General features: G+C 35.4%; 1 protein-coding gene across 2 annotated transcripts in view; it reads left to right on the top strand.

Annotated features, from left to right (window-relative positions):
- MOXD1 (monooxygenase DBH like 1) overlaps positions 1-22295 on the top strand; it is a 77694-nt gene that overhangs the window by 46367 nt on the left and 9032 nt on the right. For both annotated transcript variants that reach the window (XM_036221828.1, XM_036221830.1), the window contains exons 5-10: positions 10295-10474; positions 10765-10867; positions 13053-13219; positions 14194-14385; positions 15933-15992; positions 20637-20779. In XM_036221828.1, coding sequence (XP_036077721.1) covers positions 10295-10474; positions 10765-10867; positions 13053-13219; positions 14194-14385; positions 15933-15992; positions 20637-20779 — 845 coding nt within the window. The remainder of the gene's footprint in view (positions 1-10294; positions 10475-10764; positions 10868-13052; positions 13220-14193; positions 14386-15932; positions 15993-20636; positions 20780-22295) is intronic.

The following is a 22295-nucleotide window of genomic DNA, read 5'->3' as shown; positions in this document are numbered from 1 at the left end:
AAATATTCAGTGTTCTCATGAAAAAAAAAAATCAGTTTTCAGACACATTATAGAACTCAGCTATTTGTTATTTTGGGAACACTTCTTTTTTAGAAATCTGAACTAACAAAGCTTCTAACAATCTAAATTTGAATAGTCATCTCAGTTTTCGTTGTTTATCTAATGAAGGGAAAGAAACAAAGGATGACTAAAAAAAATTGTTGGTAATTACTATCAGAATCAAACTCATTTTTATTTCAACTGGGTATCGCTTGGGTTTGTTTCAAGCAAATCCCTTAGTCCAGAGGTTTACAGATTTCAAGAGCTGCTGCTTCATTTTCAGCTTTGTCCTTAACATTGCATTGTTTTCATACTTAGATTGTTCCTTCATGGTAGAGAAATGGCAGCCCCAACTGTCTTCCACATCCCTGGGACAGGAGAGAACAGCTCTTCTGTTAGCCACCATGTAAAGGTCCTATGTTTGCACCAATTTAAGTTCATGTCAAGGATGAAATTACATAGATGGGTTTAAGCAACTCAAGGGAAGTGGGAATCATTCTTAGTCAAATGGTATGGCTAAGAAATTCGGATTCCTGTTGACAAAGGTCTTCTAGGAGAGTTGATGCTGGAAGGCCACCCAAAATTATCATTCTCTGGCCTTAGCTTTCCTACTGTTCTAGAATATGAACTGTATGACTGTCAGGTTCATAGTCAATACACCTTTATTTCCTTCCTTGACAACAAAGAGCATATTCTAGGTAGAAATAGATTTTCTTTTTTTTTCTTTTTTTTTTTTAAACAATTTTTGGTTAGTTGAGTACATGAATGAATGAACAAATGATATCTCTTGAGAGAGAAAATTTCAAATCCAAATGCTAAGGAAAGTTTATATTCAGAAGTATATATAAACACGAGAAGTGTCATTGCAGCTTAATTTCTTTTGGAGAAAAGGAAGTCACATTTCAGAAAAAGATCTCTAGAGAAAATGCATGTCTGTCTTATACATGCAAGTTTAAAAATCAAATCCTAAATAAATTGATATAGCACACATATATATATTTGATATGATTACATATTTTACAATAGAAGATTTGATCATGGCAATATTTTTTGTCTCGATTTTTTTGTAACATACATACCTTAAAACTAGATTCGGAAACACTGGAACTTGTGAATAGATTACTTGTATAGACTTCCCGGTTATCTATGTGCATACAATGTTAAAAATGTATTAATAAACCCAGAATCCAACTTACAATAATATTTGTATCATTCGTTGAGCACCTACTAGGTATCTGTTCCTTTACATGCTCCAGCCACTTAATTCTCAAGTCATCTTGTCAGTAAGCCTCATAATCATAGTTACTGAAAAGGAAACTGATATAAAGAGAAGTAAAACAAATAGGAAAGAGAAATAGAATGTCATGCAATTATCATTTCTTTGTTGTAATTGGATTAAGATAAGTCTCTTAGCAAGTCTGATGATTATAACAACGGTAATTATAATATGTAAATATCAAACCAACCTCTACATATTAAATTGACACAGTTTTATGTCAAATATATTTAAATTATATACATACATACATGTAATGGAACAAGATTGAAACTCAAAATAATGTGGTCCAAAAAATGCTTTGTCATCATGTCACTTATCTCAGGTTGGATTCCCAGATTCAGTCCCTAGAGACAAGAATTCATGTGCAAATGATTGATTAAGGAAGTACCAGGAGAAAACACTAGAGGGGAGAGTAAGGCCAGAGAAGGAAGAAGTGAGCAAGGGTGTGACAGTATGGTAGTTCCAGCTTCAGTCTGATTCTACTGTTTCTGTCTGTTCAGGCTGCTATAATTGAATAGCGAAGACTGGGTGGCTTATAAACAACGGAAACATATTTCTCATGTTCTGGAAATGGAGAAATCTAAGATAAAGGCACTTGTAGATTTGGGGTCAAGTGAGGACTGCGTCCTCATAGAAGGCTGTCTTCTCACTGGGTCCTCCTATGGTAGAAGGGGTGAGGGAGCTATCTGGGGTCTCTTTTATAAGGACACCAATCCCATTCATGATGGATCTGGTCTCATGACGTAATCACTTCCCAAAGGCCTCAATTTCTAATTCTATCACCTTGTGGGTTAGGATTTCAGCATAAATTTTGGGAGAACAAAAATATTCAGTGCAGATCATCCACGGAGAACATAAAATATGTTTAGGATTTATCTCATTTGACGCAAGATTGCTGGACATTAATACTTCCTTACCTTTTATCTTCCCAGAGGAACATACATTTTCTAGCACTTCTCGTTTTTAAAAAGTGAGCCCAAGAGCAGGCCACTGAGGAAAGTCACAGGTACAAGTGATTAGAAATAAGGCACCTAAAACCTGGGTGATAGTACACAGAAAATGATAAAGGGACCTGAAGTGATCTTGATGAAGCACTGGCACTGTCTCCTTTATGCCCCTGTCAATAAAAGTACGAGAGTATCAGTATGGTGTTTAGGACCACTGACTCCTGATCCAGTGCCCTCAGAGGTCAATTCTGGGCTCTGACACACTTGGGTCAAGTTTCTTAACTTATGTGTGTTTTATTTTTTGCAACTATAAAATGTATGATAATTCTAATACCTAAGCACGTAAATTTGTTTTGAGGATTAGACATATGTATATGTATACGATAATCATCCAGTCTGTATGTAGATTAGAGCCATAGAGCCTGATGGAGAGTAAGAGCTAATGCGATGAGGTCTTGTCACATAGCTGGTTAGTGGCACAGCCAAGAAGCGAACTTGGTCTCCTGACCACCAGATCATTCCATTACTCCGTACTGGCTGTATGAGCATTAATTTAAAATTTCTTGGAGTAGCTAGGTATCTCTACTTTATCGAATATCTCAGTAAAATGAAAATTAATATATATATTAATATAGATCCAGAAGCTACCTTAAAGTTCATGAATAATCTATTAAGAATTCAAAGAATAATATATACATTAAGCATGCTGTGTTCTAAACTTTCTTAAATGTAATTTTCTGTTTTGTTTATATTTTTGAGGTGTTTGGCAAAAATCCTAATTAATTCACATTTGAAATAAATGACTGTAAATCATAATGTTTTACCTCTTTCAAGGGTACTTGTGTATTCATCAAGTAAAACAGCCTTCATACTAAGTACCTATATGGAATTTCAGGAATCAGTAAGGGAGAAAGACATTTCTATGTATTACAGGGAGTGATTTTCTCCTATACTGCTTTTCATGGGCATTTATTGAAGTAACTTTATTATTAACTTACTGAGATGCAATTAAGATGAAAGAGTAAAACAAAAGCAAAGCAGTTTCATTTGGCAGGGTTCCTAAGGAGGGGGGAGGGGAGAGATAATTTCAAATAGCACATACGTAAATGCACATATATATTGATGAGTTAATAATATATAGTTACTCATGTCTGATTATTAATCAGAACTCTTGGTTGCAAGTAACAGAAACCCAGTTTGAACTAGCTTAGGAACTAGAAAGGAATGTATTGACTTATAAATGAGAGGAAAGGTTGACTAAGCCACAGAATGTCAGAGATGAAGTTGGATCCAGGAATAACTTAAGTTAGGTATTCAAACCCTGCCAGGATTGTCTTGTCTTTGGAATTTTTCTGTGTGCTGACTTGTATCTCACTACATCACTGGCTTCTTCCATAATCTCCAGCTTCTAGAGTGTGATAGATTTTTTTCCCCCCCCATATTTTGAAAATCTCAAGAAAAGATTGATGCGTTGGGCACCTATCCCCGAACTGGTCAGTAATGGCTGTCAGGGCTCAGTCATGCTTAAGATGGTAGTTCCCATGAGAAATCAGTAATGCAGTAGTGGATGAATTATTTCCCAGAAGCCTCCTTTTCTTCAGTTCTCTTTCTTTCATTTCCTTTCTTCATCTCTGTCCCACCTGACCACTACCTTGGCATTAGCCGCCAAGTCCATGCAAGCTATGGTGCCTTGACACCACATCAGCAAGTCAGGTTTTGCTTCAAGCCCTGACTTTTTTCATAATCTATTACCTGTAGGACAGTGACACCATTCTCTTGCTCATTTGATTGCATCTTACAAGTTGGATGTGTTGTTATGCTGAAAGAGCTTTCCCCATTAGAGATGAGGATAAGGAAGGAAAGAGGGAGAGCGAGAAGCAAATATCCTGCCCCACCATAGTTACATGAGCATATTAGCATGATCTTACAATCATCTATACACTGCTAGTTCTGGCCGAAATGTCCTCATAGGCAGCATCTCCTTAAGAGCCAGCTGCCCTTTGGATAATCTTTGTTGAAGAAGGGTTACTGGCTTTTACATGGATAGCAACTTGTGCCTCGGGTGAGTATATAAAGCAGAGAATGCCAGGAACAAGAACAGGCAGGAAGAAAAGTGATGGGAATTTACAAAATTTCTAGCTCATTACAGATTCCACCCATCACTTCTCCTTTTGTTTTAATTTTTAATTTATTGAATTGCAAGTTGTTTGTGGGAAACTACGTTCCACTCATGTTTCAACAAGCAACATCTTAAACGGATAGACTTGGAAAAATAAGTGCAGGGAAATTGTTCTTAAGAACTGTAATATCTCCTGTTTTTTTCACACTGAGCTCAGTATATTTAGATAAATGAGGGTGACCATTTCCTCCCCTTTTTTTACCCCCCAAAATAAAAACTAAAGCAAGATACACTATACTTAATATAGATAATGAAACCTATTTAACCTCAACCAAGTAGGGGAAGCATGTATATTTGTGATAAATTCATGTCATGAACAAATGCAGGGACAATTAGGACCTACATAAAATGTACTAATCTGCAAATTGTTAGTTTCTGATTAAAAAAAAAAAATCTGTGAGTGGGTAATATATTAGCTTTCTAGAGTACCATAATAAATGACCACAGGTTGTGCAGCTTGAAACAGCAGAAACTTATTCTTTCACAGCTCTGGAGGCCAGAACTCCAAAATCAAGATGTCAGCAGAGCCATGTTCCCTCTGAAGGCTCTAGGAAAGAATCCTTGCTTGGCTCTTCTAGCTTCTGGTAGTTTCTGGCTTTCCTTGGCTTATGGCAGCTTGACTCCAATATCTGCTTCTGTCTTCACATGGCCATCTTCTCTTTCTGTTTGTTTGAATCTGTTATCTCCATCTTCTTTCTTTTCTATAAGGACACTAGTCATTGGATTTAGGACCCACCCAAAGACAGAGTGACCTCATCTTATCTAATTATATCTGAAAAAGACCCTATTTCCAAATACAGTCACATTCTGAGGTTCTGGGTGGACATGAATTTTGGAGAGATATTGTTCAACATAGTACAGGGCAATTAAGCAAATATATATATATATATATATATATATATATATATATATACATATGTAATGTTTCAGCAAGTGTTATTGTTTAGGTGATGTGGTATTTGAAGGTTGCAAAAGAATGTGGATTAAGTTTACCGATACTCGGTGGCTTTCAGGAGAAGACTATTTTGAACTGAATCTGTTTCACAAAAGGTGCTGGTGAAAGACCTTCAGAAGGCAGGCAGTTTTGTCAAAGATCCTGCAACTCCAATCACAGAAAGATAACATATATTTCCTCTAATATTTTTTCTCCCCTCCGGATGTTGCCATCTCTGAAGATGGGGCATCTCCTCCCAAGCACTCGTGGTGTGCACCTGGAGCCCGGCGCCCCCCGGGCTATGGTCCGTGGCTCCATCTGGGGCATGAACCCAGGATCTTCTGCGTGTAAAGTAGACGTGGAGCCACCTTCACCTCTTGTTCTGAAATAGTGCCTTGGTTATAAATTCTAAGGAATTTTGAGACACATAAGTTTTTTTTTTTTAAATCTTATCCCTGTCTTTTTCTATCCTGACTAGAATAGGGTGACACCAAGTGAGATTATTTAGGTCATTTTATTATTTTGTATAATTTTTGTATATTTAAAAAAAAAACTGAATATGTGGAATAGGTTGCTGATGCTTAAGATTTTTTAATCATTTAGTCTTTTATCAAGTTCTACCCCCAACTGTCCTGTGCAGCTATAGTAGACAGACATTCATTCCTCTCTCATGAAAACAATCGAGTCACTTACTGAAAACCAGTTAGGAGGTATGTACAGTTTCTAAAAGGTTTGCATGGGAGAAAAGTACCCATACCCTGCACCAAACTAGTTGTACTTATTCATAGCCGACGAACAGAATGCAGAACAAAATAAAGAGAAATTGATATGTGGAGGCAAAAGTGTGAATCATGAATTCTGAGGTCTGATATGAATGGTTATGAAAGTATCTTCAGTATCGCAACAGGAGGATCAGAAGGGGCAGATTGCAGAACTGATTCACAGTTGTGAGCATCTGAACAGTAGTGAGGGGTTGGTAAGTAAGTGACCTCTTGGGAAAAAGTGGTGGGCTGAATGACTGGAAAGATGTTAAAGAACAAAAAGAGCATGAATGAGGGACAGAGGCTTTCGGAGGGAGTGGAGTACTGGGTGGTTAAAAGTACAGAGTGCAACAGTGGGGTTGGTTTGCTGAAGTGCAGTGCAGAGTAAATCAATGGTATTGAGAGACAATCAAGAAATTAGGAGGCAGTGAACTCGATGACAGCCTCATCGATATTGGTTTCATGGAAGGGAAAGTATTCACTCATTTCTAGTTAGCAAACAGTTGTTAAGCAGTCTCTGTGTTGTTGCAGGGACTGTGCTAGACGTTTTTGACCTGGATAAACAGGGTAAGAGGAGATGATGGGTCACAGGGGCTTTGTACTGCCCAAGTTCAGTTTTATGGTTAAAACAGTTTAATTTCCACCTTGGCTGTGCCTAGCAGCCTTTGTTCTTCTCTTTCATCTGTATTTTGGTTCCCAGTCTTTATTATGTCCAAGGCTAATAAATAACCCACACCTGCCAAGCCATCCTTGCCTGACGTCTATTACATATGAAGGTGGATATGCAGGACTATTGTCTGTTCTGGGTCTGTAAATCCTACCTATTTACAAGGACACAGTGATCAATAACGTGGTTTAATATGTCGCCAGGGGTTTGCTTCACTTCCACCCACTTCCATATCAGCACTTTATATATATATTTTTTAATTTATTTCTTCTGCAATCATATAGCCAGACTAAAACAAAAATTAAATCACATGTTTATTCCAGTCTCAGAAATACCAAGTTATCTATATTTGTATACTTTATATTGTTATACCTTCTTGGACAATTTCTATAAGTTTAATATTTTTTTAATAGAAACCATTTTCGGCATTCCCATTTCGATTGTGATAAAATGTGACATCTGTGAAGTAACTAAAATAGGGTAACCTTTTTAAGTGCTGTTACTTATGGCACTGATTCATTACAGCCTTATTTGGCTCTTTGGCTCAGAGAAACTTTTAATACAAAAATGTATATCTTCACTATTGTTTCAAACAACAAAGTGATGCAAAAGGAAACATCTTTTTTTTTTTTCCTGTGGACAATTACTGAATATACTAGAAAGAACAATGTTTAAGACTTGCATTCAGCCAACAAGTAGGATGTCTCACGGAGCACTTGCTCATCTCACTCTTCTTCTTCAGGCAGTGCCCAGGTTTGCATAGACAAAGCTTCCTTGTATTATGAGCATATTTTTTTTTTCTTAGGAAATCCTCATTTTCTAGGCTGCGCCCCCTCAATTTGTAATCTGGAGGTCAGATTACAATTTAATTTCCCTTGAAGGTATCACCAGGTTTCAAGGAGAGACCGTGCTATTTGCCATTCTTGGGAAAGAACACATTGAAAGGCCATGGGGTCTGTCTCCTGTCCCTAATGTCAAGAAGCGCTTGGATTGAGATGGAAAGAAGAGCAGGAGACCCTCCCTCCAGGCATAAGGCTCCAGTCTGGCATTATTCCTTCGATGGCGCAGTTGTGTGGTGATTCTGGGTAGTGGCTCCAGAAGTACCTTCTGGCGTTGGCTCGGTGGTGTCATCACCTTCCTTGCTGGCATCTATCAGCTACTTCTCTTAGTGAAGCCTTTCATCCTCCATCTCACGGGAAGAAATTTCCAGGGTCTTTGGTGCGTCTCCAGCAGGTCTTCCTGCAATAATGTGTTGCAGTTAGGAGTACTGACTTTGGTTGGAGTCAGGCAAGTCTGATTTCAAATCTCCATCTACCAGTTCCTACCTGTGGTACTTGAGGCTAGTTGCTTAAACACTGAGTCTCAGTTTTCTTATCTGTAAAATGTAGACACTAACCTTTACCTTATAGATTTGTTGTAAATATTAACTGAAATATGTCAAATGACTAATATAGTGGCTAGCAGACAGTAGGTGCTGAAGAAAAGACAATATTATTATTCCTAGAATGTATTGGTAACTTGTAAGCTTGGTGTTAATTTCAGTACTTTCTATCTTAAAAGAAAAAAAAAAAAAAGAACTTACTCCTAATGTGTTCTTTTAAGAAGTTTATTTGAAGCTTCTTTTTGGCAGGCATGACCCAGTCTCACATCTCCGCATACACCCTCAGCTCTCTCTTGCTATGCCTCAGTGAAGGCCACTAGTTTCTGCAGCTGCCTTGGCAACAGCCAACTGTCATTTGCTCTAACAGCTCCTTTCATGGGCCTACCTTGTAGAGCTAAGTACAGCCTATTGGTCCCGCTTAAACTTATAAGACGCTTAGCAAATCTCATAGGTGCTCAAATATTTTACTGTGGACATATTAGCAGTGCCCTGTCCACCTGGGAGTACTGAGGTACCCAAATAAATCAAGTCTTACAAGAAAGCTCAAACTAGATGTAGAAACTAAAATCTAATAGAAATCTTGATTTACTCTTTTATGTAATTGTTGTGTATTATGCAACCATGCTTGAATAATAACTGTCATTTCCAAGCAAAATAGAAAATAGTTTCTGCCTTCAGGGTGCACAATGTTTTAGAGACTAGACGAGTGCAAACAAAGCCATGTGCAATGTCATTTCTGTGAATGTGATGTTAAAAATGTACATATTGTAAGTAAGGCATGATTCACTGGGCAACACATGAAAAAGCTGGATTTTAAAACTTGAACCCTGGGCTGCTTATTCAGATCTCTGCATATCACGCACCATTTCTCTCTTTCGCTGCTTAGATTTTTCTATTAAAAGAAAAAAAGGAAAACCTACGTAGAAAATCAAAATGGAAAGCTTTAAGAGAAAATAGCTGAAAACACTTTATATTCATGTCTGAATCAGAGAATAAGCTAACGCTTTAAAATGCGTCGCCTTCATTTAAATAGTTAAGACTAAAAGCAGTAGTATAGATGAGTTCCAAGACACCTAAACTCTTGGAAATTTAGGGACACATGAAAGCTTCTTTGTCAGATGAATAGAAGATTCAAAGAACATTGTAATTGATGGCAACACCCATAGACCAGCTGGGCTAAGTACAGGACTCATGAATTTCCTCTGGATATAAGGCTCTTTGGGATGTTAGGACACGCTTAGTTTATTCTGAGTTCCAGGAGTGAAGTGGCCAAGGGAACTAACAGAAAGAACAAAGGCAGGAGCATGTTCACATGGATCCTGCTTTCAGTGTTAGGACTGCCTTCACTACTTATTCTATTTACACTGGTTTCTACTTTCCCTCTCCTAGATTGAGCAGTGTCACAGGAGGAGCACATCACTACAATGGTTTTTTCTCTTTCACAAATTCTAATGGTAAAATTCTTATTAGAATTTGATTTCAATTACTAAAATAAAAATATTCATTATTGAGCCCTACTTTGTGTTCAGTTTTATGCTCAGCATCAGACAGAAAATAGGTGGATGGATGGATAGATAGATAGATAGATAGATAGATAGATAGATAGATGATAGGCAAATGAAACATCATTTATCACCTCCAGTACGAGTCAGTGAAGATAACATTTTGAGATGGAAGAGAGGGAGACTGGATGGTTATACTTATAGACTTATTTTTTTTTCTATGTGAAAAAAAAAGGGGGGGGGAGGAGGGAGAAATTGAAAAGTAAAACCTGGAAGAGAGCAAGCAAGTTTTGAACCTGCTGCTATGTAGAATGATAAGGGAAACAAAAGTGAGTTAAAAACAAACAACATATTAGTAAAGTCCTATGACTCTTGGAGTAAACGGTTATCTCATCTTTGTTATTGTTATCATCACCATCATCATTATTATCATCTTCATTGTCATCATCTCCAGAACAAATTATACTTGAACAATATAACCTTTACATAATCGAGAAAAGTATTCTTTTGTAAAACTGATAATCATTTATGCTCATTTCATGCTTCTAGTGGCACGTTATAGGGTAACTTAATTAATTACATTCTTCTTATTTGTGCTTATTTAGGTTGAGCCAATGATACAGAGAGGCCACGAGAGTCTAGTCCATCACATCCTGCTCTATCAGTGCAGCAGCAATTTTAACGACAGCATCCTGGACTATGGCCACGAGTGCTACCACCCTAACATGCCAGATGCATTCCTCACCTGCGGGAGTGTTATTTTTGGCTGGGCCATTGGTGGAGAGGTGGGGCTAATGATTACTAAGATGTAGCACAATTAATTGATCAAGTTTTTTCCTTTTAATTCTAATACTTATAAGTAAAAGTTCTGTCTATTCACTACTTTTGATATGAGGGTGGCTTATTTTTCTTTCCACAGGAAGTAATTCTTTCCTTAAAACATTTTATTTCATCAACTATAGATTAATGAAGTTTCAGAATATTGAAATGTCTTTGAGAATGGTCAGTTTCTGAGTGGTGTAGAGCTTTCAGGATCTTTCATTGGACACTGTTTCATGAAATTTTTCTTATTTAGGGCTTTTCCTATCCACCTCATGTTGGATTATCCCTGGGCACTCCGTTGGATCCTTGTTATGTACTCCTGGAAGTCCATTATGACAATCCAACTTATGAGGAAGGTGAGTTTATTCTTCATATATTCTACCTATAAATTTTGAAAAATTTTATAACTTCTGTCTTAGAGTTGAAATAAAATAGCATCCAGTGTTAGAAAGAATTAACCTATGCATTCGTAATTCAAATTAGAATACTTTTTAGAGCAAAAGAGGTACTATTAATAAGTACACTGGGACAAGCATCAGTAACCAATGCTGAACAAAACAAATGGATCTTGAGGTCACTAATCTTAAAAAAAAAAACATTTGCAGTTCCTTTACCAGGAAGTAAAGAATAGACTCTTTTCCTTTGTGATGTAAATTAGTCCCAAATACATGATGTTTTGAAACATTTGAAACATGAAAAACTACAATTATCACACTAGAAAATATTAAGTATTTTGTAGTGTGAGAAGCTAAGTGTAAATACACTCAAAAATATTTATGTAGTCATACTATATAATATGACATTAAAATGAAGAGTGGTAAGTATTTACTTTTGACTTCTGAATTTACTTATGTAATATTCAAACCCCAAAATTGAAAGATTCAATATGAAATTATCAACAGAAGCAATTCCAAGTTACTATTTTACGTTGATTCGTGCAATCATTCAGTAAATACTGAACACCAACTATGTGATGTGTGTGAAAAACAGGCACATTATAGTTTAATGCGAAATAGAAACAAATAAGCACACCAATTAATATAAAATTATATATAAGCTAATAGAGCCAAAGAATCATTTTGTTAGTCATGGGTAGGTAAGTCACCACTGCAGAAAAGAGTTAATTAATTTCAAAGTTAATGGAACAAATTTAAAAAGTTTTAGATTCATACTTTGTCTCCAAAGTATGTCACAGTAAAGAACGATTCTTATTCATCTCCATCCCACAATGCCTATTGTAGTGCTTTTCAGATAATAGATTCATAACAATTGTTGATTGAATAACTATTGAATACTTACAAGAATGATGACAAACTGTATGTCATTTTGCTTCCAGTCCCAAGAACAATGCCTGGTCCAAAACAGACATTTAGTATTGAACTGGATTAAAGAATGGAAGCAGAAGTAGAAATATAAGCTGTGAAGAAAAAAAAAAAATTACTCCTCCTCTCTCTTCAGATTCAGTTTCCTTGTGAAACATACTTGAAATCTATCAACACCGAACTTTCAGTGCCCCTGCTCCCACACCAGTGCCTCCTGTCCTCACCACAGCCATTGAAGGAAGAGCTGCATTCGCTGCCTCCATGTCTTCGCCACCTAGTCAATCCCTGAATCCTTAAAATCTGATTTCTTCCCCCACTGTGCATCTGAAACATCCCTCTCACTGCTTCTATCAAATCAGCTTTCCTGTCCTTCATTGCTACCTACTTCTCCACAATCTTTAATGTTAATGATCACCATTGTATTAATCTCTCTAAACGTGCACTATCTGTGCTACTACTGTTCCTTCTCTCCACTTTACCCTTCTGTCCAGGGCTCTTTTTCCAATCCTCTTCTGTTCCATGTATTCCTATTGCTCCCTGGACGATCTCACTCACTCTCAGAGTCAATTACAACACTCGAATCTGACACCAATAACATGCCATTGGTCGCAATTATTTTTAAAGTGTGATCATATATTTTCAACTTACCCCTGAGTACCTCTGCCTAGATATGCCACTAATACCTTAAATTCAGTAATATTAATAATAATCATAAAGAGCTGATAGTTATTGAGCACTTAAACAAAAAAAGAATAGTAACAAACTATAAAGAAATGTAATCATTTGTAGTTTTCTACACCCACAGATTACGTGTAGTTTTCTGAACCAAGGGTTTTTCACCTCTACTTAACTTACTGAATTTCACCTCAAAACAATATAAAATAAAATAAAGCTTTCGTTGAGTTCTGTATCCTAATGAATGACTTTAGGATTTTCATTCTGTCTTCATGTTAGATACTGTGGAATATATCAGCTAGACAACACAAACATTTCTTCCATGGCATGCTAAGTGAGTCGAAAATGGTTGCAGACTTGTCTTTTAATTCTCATTTGTGAAGCTGAATGTCGTCTCCCATTATCCTTGCTTGTATTCCTTTCCCTTGTGACATTTTAGGGAAAGTTAATGAACTCAATTCAACTGAATGTAGGAATTTTTTTTCTTTTTTTCTTTTTTTTTAAAGAATGCAAGCTCACTTTTAATTATATTCTGTTGTTCCAGGCTTAATAGATAATTCTGGACTGAGGCTCTATCATACAACGGATATAAGGAAATTTGATGCGGGGATGATGGAGGCTGGCCTCTGGGTAAGCCTCTTCCACACCATCCCCCCAGGCATGCCTGAGTTCCGTTCCGAGGGTCACTGCACTCTGGAGTGCCTGAAAGAGGTATGCTGTGTCTCAGTCTATGCTGCTATTTACAGATTAATGAATGCTGTTAGAAAGCTGTGTTAGGAAAACTCCACTCTTGCGTATTATTTTTTCGTTGTCACGTTGTAAAGACTTTTGGTTATGTTTTTAAATCTTGAAGGCAGCAAGAATAGAATACTGAAGACCAGAAGAATTTCTAGCATGTTTTCCTTTCTAGTCCTCTCTCTTTTGTTTCACATTGGACCCTTCGTTTTACCTTTTACTGTTTCCACCCTCGTTTGTGTAGTTTTCCTTTCTCAACTTTACCTTTCATCTCTATATGTTTTTCTTCCTATTATTCATTTTTTAATTTTTTCTCCTCTGAAGTTTAGTTTCCTTTTTTATTTAACCAAAGAGCGAGAATAATTAATGTAAAAATACAGATTGGATAAGAGGAAACCATATATGAGTATTTAACAGTGCCTGCTTCCATCTATAGTTCACATTATGGCCAGCTGGTGAAGTGGAAGGATTGTGTTCTTCTGGGTTACTTAAATCATGATTCAAATTGCTGCGACATTATTTACCAGTAGGACCAAGGCCAATTCATTTAATTCCACTTTCCCATTTTTTTTTTTAAATCTGGAAAAGTGGAAATCATTTCTCTTTTTAAGAGTTTCAATTTGCAGGTTACTAACACACTAGACTCTTTTGCCAGGAGCTTTGACTGCCTCTTTACCTCCTAAAAGGAAGAGAGAAAAAAAGATAACATTTAGGAATGATCCTCAGTCATCATTAGTTCCCTTTCTTTTCTCCAGCGAATGTTACTTCAGAAAGATAATATGCTAGGAATAAGTCGTGAAAAATCCAAACTCATAATGTTTGATGGCTCAAGCATTGACTTAGATCGCTTTAATTTTTCTTCTCAGTTGTCCCTCCAAGTCTCGTAACAAGAACTGTCTGAACATGCACTTGTTTGGGCTAATCGAGTCTTCTGCTTTGTCCCCCCGTAGGCTTTAGAAGCTGAAAAGCCAAGTGGAATTCATGTGTTTGCTGTTCTTCTTCATACTCACCTGGCTGGCAGAGGCATCAGGCTGCGTCATTTTCGCAAAGGGGAGGAAATGAAATTACTTGCTTATGATGACAATTTTGACTTCAATTTCCAGGAGTTTCAGTATCTTAAGGAAGAACAAGTAATCTTACCAGTATGCATGTTTTATTGTTTTTTCACTGAATATTGTAAAAGTTGCAAGACATATATCTGCTGAGAATTAGCAAGGTTTTGAGTGGTGAAATGAATTGTTCATCGTATTCTTCTTCCTATTCCTAAAGCCACCCACCATGGATATTGCACAACCCAGATGGAATGTGTTTGATCTGTTTTCCAAAATTGAAACTCATTTTTCTTATTATTCCCAGGGGCACTTCAAGTTGTTGATTTAAAAAGAAAATAAGAATCGGATTTTGAGCATTAACATTACTCTTTTCTCACTTGACTCCCCAGTTAACAACTTTTTGTCTGCAATTATGGTAATGATAAAATCAGAGGTTTACTTATGCTACAGGATATTTTTTAGGAGTTTCATTTCAGAAAAGTAAATATAAGGATAATTCTTGCATTTGGCAAAAGTATTTGGACATAGCTAATAATACTGTGGTGTGTAATCCCCTTACAGAAATACTTAGGGTCATGGTGGAAGGATTCAGAAGAGAACTTCATGCCTTACAATAATGAAGGCTTTTTTTTTTTTTTAAGTGATGTTTCATTTTGTCGATTTTTTTATCCCTTGGCCATCAGGATCAATAGTCGTATAATTTCCTACCCTTACTTCGTTCTTAAAAGTCCAATTCTTATACTGTTTGTGAAATGAAAGTAACAGCAATATCTTTTCTACATACAGAAATTCCTTGATACACCCTGAGAGTAGAAAGATGAATTTTGAGAAACATTGATCTTGTTGAGATTCTATATGCCCCCTTTTATTGTGCTGTCTTGTCTCAGGACTTTCCTACCAGGTTTATTTTATTGTCTCAGAGTTTCCCAATTGGCATGCTGTGAGTAGGGTATAAGAGTGTTGAAATACTGATCTCCAAGCTTTCTGAGTAGCAGGGTAGGGAAGGCAAACCTGATGGCTAGCACTCAGAGCTAGCTGCATCTGGTCCATGAACAGCCTATCTACTTACTTGAGTGGGGAGCCATAAAAAATATTATTTTCTATGTGTGCCAAATTGTCCAATAGTTTAGAAAGCACTGGAACAATAGATTACTATTAATTTGCCTCACAATTCTATTGTAGGGAAATAAAGACATGACTAAAAACTTTTAAAGGAAATAATGTTAGTGATGAGATAATCACGATAATTAGTATCTATGGCTAACATTTATGAAGTGTTTAATTTCTACTAAGAATTAAATGTGTGTTTTGTCTCTTAATCCCCTCATGACAGCTGCAAAAATAAGTGCTATTTTTATCATTGTTTTTCAGATGAACAAACTGTGCCCAGATGATTCATTTGCTTACCTAAGGTTATGCAACTAGAACATGGTGTAGTCTGGCCTGAAGACAGTCTTACTTTGTTTGCTTGTTTATCATACTAGCAATTCTAGAATTTAGTAGGTCAGGGTCTTCTCTGAATCAAATTACTTAATGCATTCCCATATATAGCAAATTAAACTGTTGGCCTACAAATGTATTAGATAAATAAAACAGTGTAAAACTCCAATCTGAAAGCTCATACTTTTATGTTTTAGGGAGATAATCTAATTACTGAGTGCCGCTACAACACAAAAGATAGAACCCGGATGACTTGGGTAAGAAAATTCTTATTATTCTTAAAATTTATTTGTGGATAGGGAGGACTAAACTTTGATTTTTGAAAAAAAAGAGTAAAAAACATTCCCTCTGGGGAGCAAAATTTCTGAATGTCTTGATCATGAAACATTGTAATAGTGAAATCAGAGCTGTTGTAGCATTTTATCAGATTAACTAATAGTAATATTTGCATTGTTATTAATTCACTTATGAAAAGCTATTCTTAGTCTTATAGTCTTTCTTTATCAAATATTATTAATAAAAGACTTGTGGTCACTAATGACAATCTACACGACTCTGGACTTAGATGAATCAGACTTCAAGAAGAAGAATGAGTTGCGTGGGGTTAGGGCTTCTGACTCAAAAGGAAATCTCATTCCAACAGGTTTACTGGAGACTTCTGCCCATAAAGCATTCCAGAAAGAGATCATTCATGCCTTACTTATCTCTTCCAGGGGACGCATCTCCCACCAATTTATTCTATGAAGTGAGCATACTCTCTATACTAAAACTCGATAATGGTAATACGAGAGAGGTCAACAATATGTACCTGATAGAAATATCTTTGCCAAAGTATTGACAAACCAAATCCCTACATTATATAAAAATATACTTTTAGGATCAATTTGGTTTAGCTCAGAAATGTCAAAGTTGTTTAAATTAGAAAATATATTAATGCCATTCTTCAATCAAGAGATTGAAGGAAAAAGATAAATGATCGCCTCAGCTGGGGCAGAAAAAGCATTTATAAAACTTAAGTCAGGCGTGGGGGGAAAAAACATTTAGCAAATGAAGAATAGGAGAGAATTGTCTTAACCAGATAAAATTTGACTGTGAAAAATCTATAGCAAATATCAAACTAAATGAAGTACTAGAAATATTCCTTTAAAATCAGGAAGAAAACAAGCATATTTATTTTAACTATTTCTATTCAGTATTGTAGAAAAGAAAAAAATTAAATATAAGTATCAGAAAGGAAGAAACAAAGCACATTATTCACAAGTATTATAATTTTCTACATAAAAATTTCAAAATTGATATCTAAAATTAATTATATTTTAGTATGCAAGAAACTATTTCAGGAAAATACAATTTAATACCCTAAGTTCTATAGAAATAAAATCAACATTAGATGTGTTTGATCTCTATGGTAAAAAATTGTAAATCATTATTGCAAGATGTTAAAGAACACCTAAAGACATTAAGAGATACTGTGTTCATGAATAGAAAGTCTCAGTAAAATAAAAATAATTCTATTTTCATTGTTTTATAAATTTGGTATAATTCCAGTAAAATTCAGAGAGATTTTATGTTTTTGGGATTCAGGCATCGTAATTAAGACATCTTCACTAAGCCATAGTTACAAAGATTTTCTCCTATATTTTTATTATTCTAAAAATTTTATAGTTTTAGCTTTTACACATACCAAGTTGATTCTAAAATCTACATAGAAGAGCAAAATGCTGATAATAGGCAGGAAACTACTAAAAAGAATAAGATGAGAAACAAACTACTGGAGATGAAAGCTTATTTTAAAGCTATGGTGATTTGTAGTATGTTTTGCGTCTAGAGTTAGAAAACTGGAACAGAGTAGGGATCCTGGAAACAAACATAAAAATCCCTTATGTGGAAACTTGGTTTGGGAAAGACATGGCATTCAGATAAGTGAAAAAGGATGGACCTTTTATTAAAGAATACACACACAATTAGGTATCCAAATGACAACAATAAAATTATGTCTTTATCTTGCACAATACACAGAAAATCAATTCCAGGTAGATTAAATATTTAAATACGAAGAGCAAAATTTTAAAACCTTTAGGAGAAAAATATCTGAATATAACTTTATGACTTTGTGGTAGGAACTTCTCAATGAAGCATAAAAAGCACAAACTATGAATTAATAGATTGATGAATTCAACTCTATTAAAGCTTTGATTACAGAAAACACCTTTAAGGAAGTGAAAAGAAATTTTAAACTGAAAAAAATATTTGCAATACATAGATTAATACAACATTATTATCCAGCATTTATTAAAAGACATTTCATAAATCAGTAACATAAGACAAACATATAATAAAAAAAAGAACAAAAGATAAAAACATTTCATAGAAATAAAAGCAAAAACGGCTAATAAACATATGAAAGGATCCTTAATTTCATTTGAAACCAGATTCATGCAATGTAAAGCAGAATTAGACATTTGATAGCCACCAGTTTGGCAATATTTAAAACTGTAATTCTATTGTAGTGAAACTGGATTCATTATATGCTGCTGAATGTAAATTTATAAAACCAGTTTGAGGTAAAGCACGACACTCTCTAGTGAAGTTGGAGGTTAATATGTGCTCTACCCATTTACATTCCTATGCAGGAAGTGTTCTAAGAGAGAAACACATAAAATATTCATAGTAACATGAACACAGGAACAAAAAACCGGGAACAGCTCAGTTATTTATCAAGGGAAAACAAATAAATACATTATGTCCATATAATAAATGAATAATATGTAGTTATGAAAATTAATGAACAAAAGTCATTCATATATTAACATGAATGTATCTGAAGAACATAATGTTGGTTGAAAAGAGCAAGTTTGCAGCAGACTCTATGTGGTTATATTATCCATCTCAAGTTCAAGAATATACAAAATTAAGCAGTATATTGTTTAGGGATACATACATCAATAAACTAAACATAAAGTGTGATGAAAGTAATAGAATGATAAGCAAAGTATTAAGATAATCATCATCTTTGCTTAGATTAGGGAAGAGAATTGAAGATAAGCACATAGTGTAGTCAAAACACTGGTGTCGGCTTTATTTTTCTCATGCCTTATATATAATTTTGTTTCCATGAAATATTTTACTAAATATTTTAGTGTATATTTTGGTGCTCTGCCTGGATACTCTCGCTTTTCAGGGCCGTCACTGAAAATATCAGATGATAAGAGCTAACTGTTGTGTCCCTCACTGGGCATTGCCCTTGGTGTCAGAGAATGCCTCCCTTAAAGTTACGCTTCCTTCAGTGGGGCAGCCAGCAGCTAATGACTGGTCGATATGGGGTTACAAAGGCCCAGGTCCCTTCCTGCAATTTGGTAAAACTCTGGATAGCCACCTCAGCTCACAGATAGATTAAATCTGATATTTACTTAGGCATCACTTACAGCCTCATTTGTAAACCAGCTTCTCCCTTTTCCCATTCCTGCCTTGCTCATCAAGTGTAAACATATGTTTTTGTAATTTGTAAAGTCATTGCATATTAGCCACTACATTCATTTATAGCCATGAACAATTCTACTAAGCTTTTCACCTTCATTTTTGATACAGAATTCTTGGTTAATTTATTTTTCCCTGCAACACTTGAATATATAATTCCAGTATCTTTTTGTTACTTTGATCCTTTATGATGAAATGTCAGCTGTCAATTGTATTGTTCTCCCATATGTGATTTGTCATTTTTCTCTTGCTACTTTCAAGATTTTCTTTTTATCTTTGGCTCTCAGCAATATGACTATGATGTGTCTAGGTATGGCTTTTTTTCATGTTTATCTTTAGCACTATTGAGTTTCTGAGGTCTGTAAGTTAATGTTTTTCAGTACATTTGAGAAAATTTCAGCCCTTATTTTCTTTTTTTCTATCCTTTTCCCTCTTTTTTCTCATTTTGGAACTCCAATTACGTGTATATTAGAACATTTACTATTATCCCACAGATCTCTGAGGAATTTCCACTTTCTTTAGTCTCTCTCTCTCTCTGTTCCTTGGATTGGAAAATTTCTGTTGCTCTATCTTTAAGTTCACTGATTCTTTCCCTTTCCATCTCAAATGTGATGTTGAGCTCATCTTGTGAATTTTTTATTCACGTACGATACTTTTCAACTTTAGAATTTCTGTTTGGTTCTTTTTATGTTTTTCCTCCTTTGATGTCCATTCCCTAACTGTTTACCCATTTTTAATGTATTTACCTTTAATTATTTGAATGTTTCTGTAACCTTTTAAAAATATATATACTTTTAAGTTTTTGCTAAATCCAACATCTGTATCCTCTCATAATTAGTTTTTATGAACTTTTTTTCCTGAGTATAGATCATAGTTTCCTGTTTCATTTCATGTTTAATAACTTTTGCTTAAGAACTGGACATTGTACATAATGTATTTTAGCAACTCTAAATTTTCTTCCTCTGATCTTTGAGACTTTTTTTTTTTAGTAGATAATTCAAATGTGAAATCTCTCTCTCTCCTGATGTTTATACATATGACAATAAGATTACAGAAAATTCAGTACAACCATGCAAAGATACATCAGACTGACTGATCGGTATCATATTAACCAAACATTCCCATAATCCTCTGAAATGTTCACTGTGATGAGAAGCATGTATCATATAAACAGAACTTTAAGGAGATTATTAGGTTATTTAAGAAAGGAAACTTTTAAAGAGATGAAAATAATTCTATTAATTTTTAAATGTGACACTACCTTTTAAAAAACTAAATTGTCACTTAGATGATTATTTTTCAGCTTTAAGATTTATCAAGTTTTAATATTGGAAAGAACTGTATAACACTGATGACTTGTATGTTGTAAGTGTCAGAGCTAGTGAAATATGTATATTTTCTAAGTTAAATATTTCTATTTTCAGGGAGGACTAAGCACCAGGAATGAAATGTGTCTCTCATATCTGCTTTATTACCCAAGAATCAATCTTACTCGATGTGCAAGTATTCCAGACATTATGGAACAACTTCAGTTCATTGGTGTTAAGGAGATCTACAGGCCAGTCACGTAAGTAATAAATCAATTTCATGACAGGGGTAATATACCTCAGGGAAGGATCAGCATTATTTTCATATTGGATTTATCACCATGCGATAGATTCCTTTATTTGCTGTTCTGTTTGATTATTTTCAACTGGAGAGACCAGGTGAGATTCTTAGTTGCTTTGTCCAAGGTCCCTAAGACTGCCCCAAGGTTCATTGATTTTCTAGGAGGACCTAAAGAGTTCAGCATATACTTGTAATCCAGGCTAATATTAATTACCATGAAATAATATAAAGAAAAATGAAGAAAACAAAAAGGTACATGGGACAAAACAAAGTCTACAGGAAACCAGGTACCAGCCTCCACGAGACCCCTCCCAGTGAAGTCACACAGAATGTGCTTAATTCTACCAGTTTGAAATTTTGACGTGTATGAAATGTTGTGAACTGGAGAAGCTCATTAGAGAGACTCGGTGTCCAGAGTTATTATTGGGAGCTGATCACATAGGTGCCCTCTACTTAACAAATACCAAAATTTCTAGACTTCCAGGAAGAAAGCAGGTGTTTGACATAAACTGCATGGTTTGTACAAACAGTCTACGCACAATCATTTAGAGAAAGTTTTAAATTAGTATTGGAAACTGGTTAATATTTAAGTTCCCTGAAGACAGCCAAAGGTCAGCGATCCAAGCAGGCATTTCTAAAGGTGGCAGTCTTACCTCTGCTATGTTAACTTTTTCTATAAAACTGCATTTCTTTCATAGGAACTACTTAAGATAAAATAATTAACAAGATAAATATTATTCCTGCCCTCTTAAAATTGTATTCTAGAATGGGGGAGACCTAATAAACAAATAATAAAAATATAAAATTTTAGATACTAGTAGATGTTATGAAAAGAATTGAGACAGTGAAGGACATGTGTAGCCGTTGTCAACAGAGCGGAGAACGCCTCTCTGGGTAGGTCTCAGTCTGGGTTGGTTTCACCTAAATACCATAGACAGGGCGGCTTATAAACATCAGAAATTTATTTCTCACAATTCAAGAGACTGGGAATTCAAAGATAAAATTGCTGACATATCAGCGTCTGGTGAAGCTCCGCTTCCTCATGGACGATCATCTCTCACAGTAACCTCACATGGCAGAAAAGGCAAGGGAGCTTTTTCAAGCTGCTTTTATAAGGGCACTAAATCTCATTCAGGAGGGCAGAGACTCCTAAAGGACCCATCTCCTAATAACGTCATCTTGGGTGTTAGAATTTCAACATATGAATTTTGGGAGGACAGAAATATTCAATTTATGGTAGGAGGTGATGTTTGAACAGAGACCTAAGTGATGAGAAGCAAGTCATGCAAAGCTATCCCAGTATACTTTATGCAGAGAGAAGAGTCAGGGTAATGACCCTATTGTGAGTATGAAACTGCCATGTTCAAAGAGCAGTAAGAAGGTGAGTTTGGCTGGAGCAGAGTGAAATATGGTAGAGAATGAGTGAGAAGTTCTGACAACAAGTGGGACCAGATTATGTAGAACTTTACAGGCAA

This window comes from Rousettus aegyptiacus, unplaced genomic scaffold (genome assembly GCF_014176215.1).
Source record: "Rousettus aegyptiacus isolate mRouAeg1 unplaced genomic scaffold, mRouAeg1.p scaffold_m13_p_1, whole genome shotgun sequence".
Taxonomy (NCBI): Eukaryota; Metazoa; Chordata; class Mammalia; order Chiroptera; family Pteropodidae; genus Rousettus; species Rousettus aegyptiacus.
The sequence above is the reverse complement of the archived record's forward strand: the minus strand, read 5'-3'. Positions and strand labels throughout refer to the sequence as shown.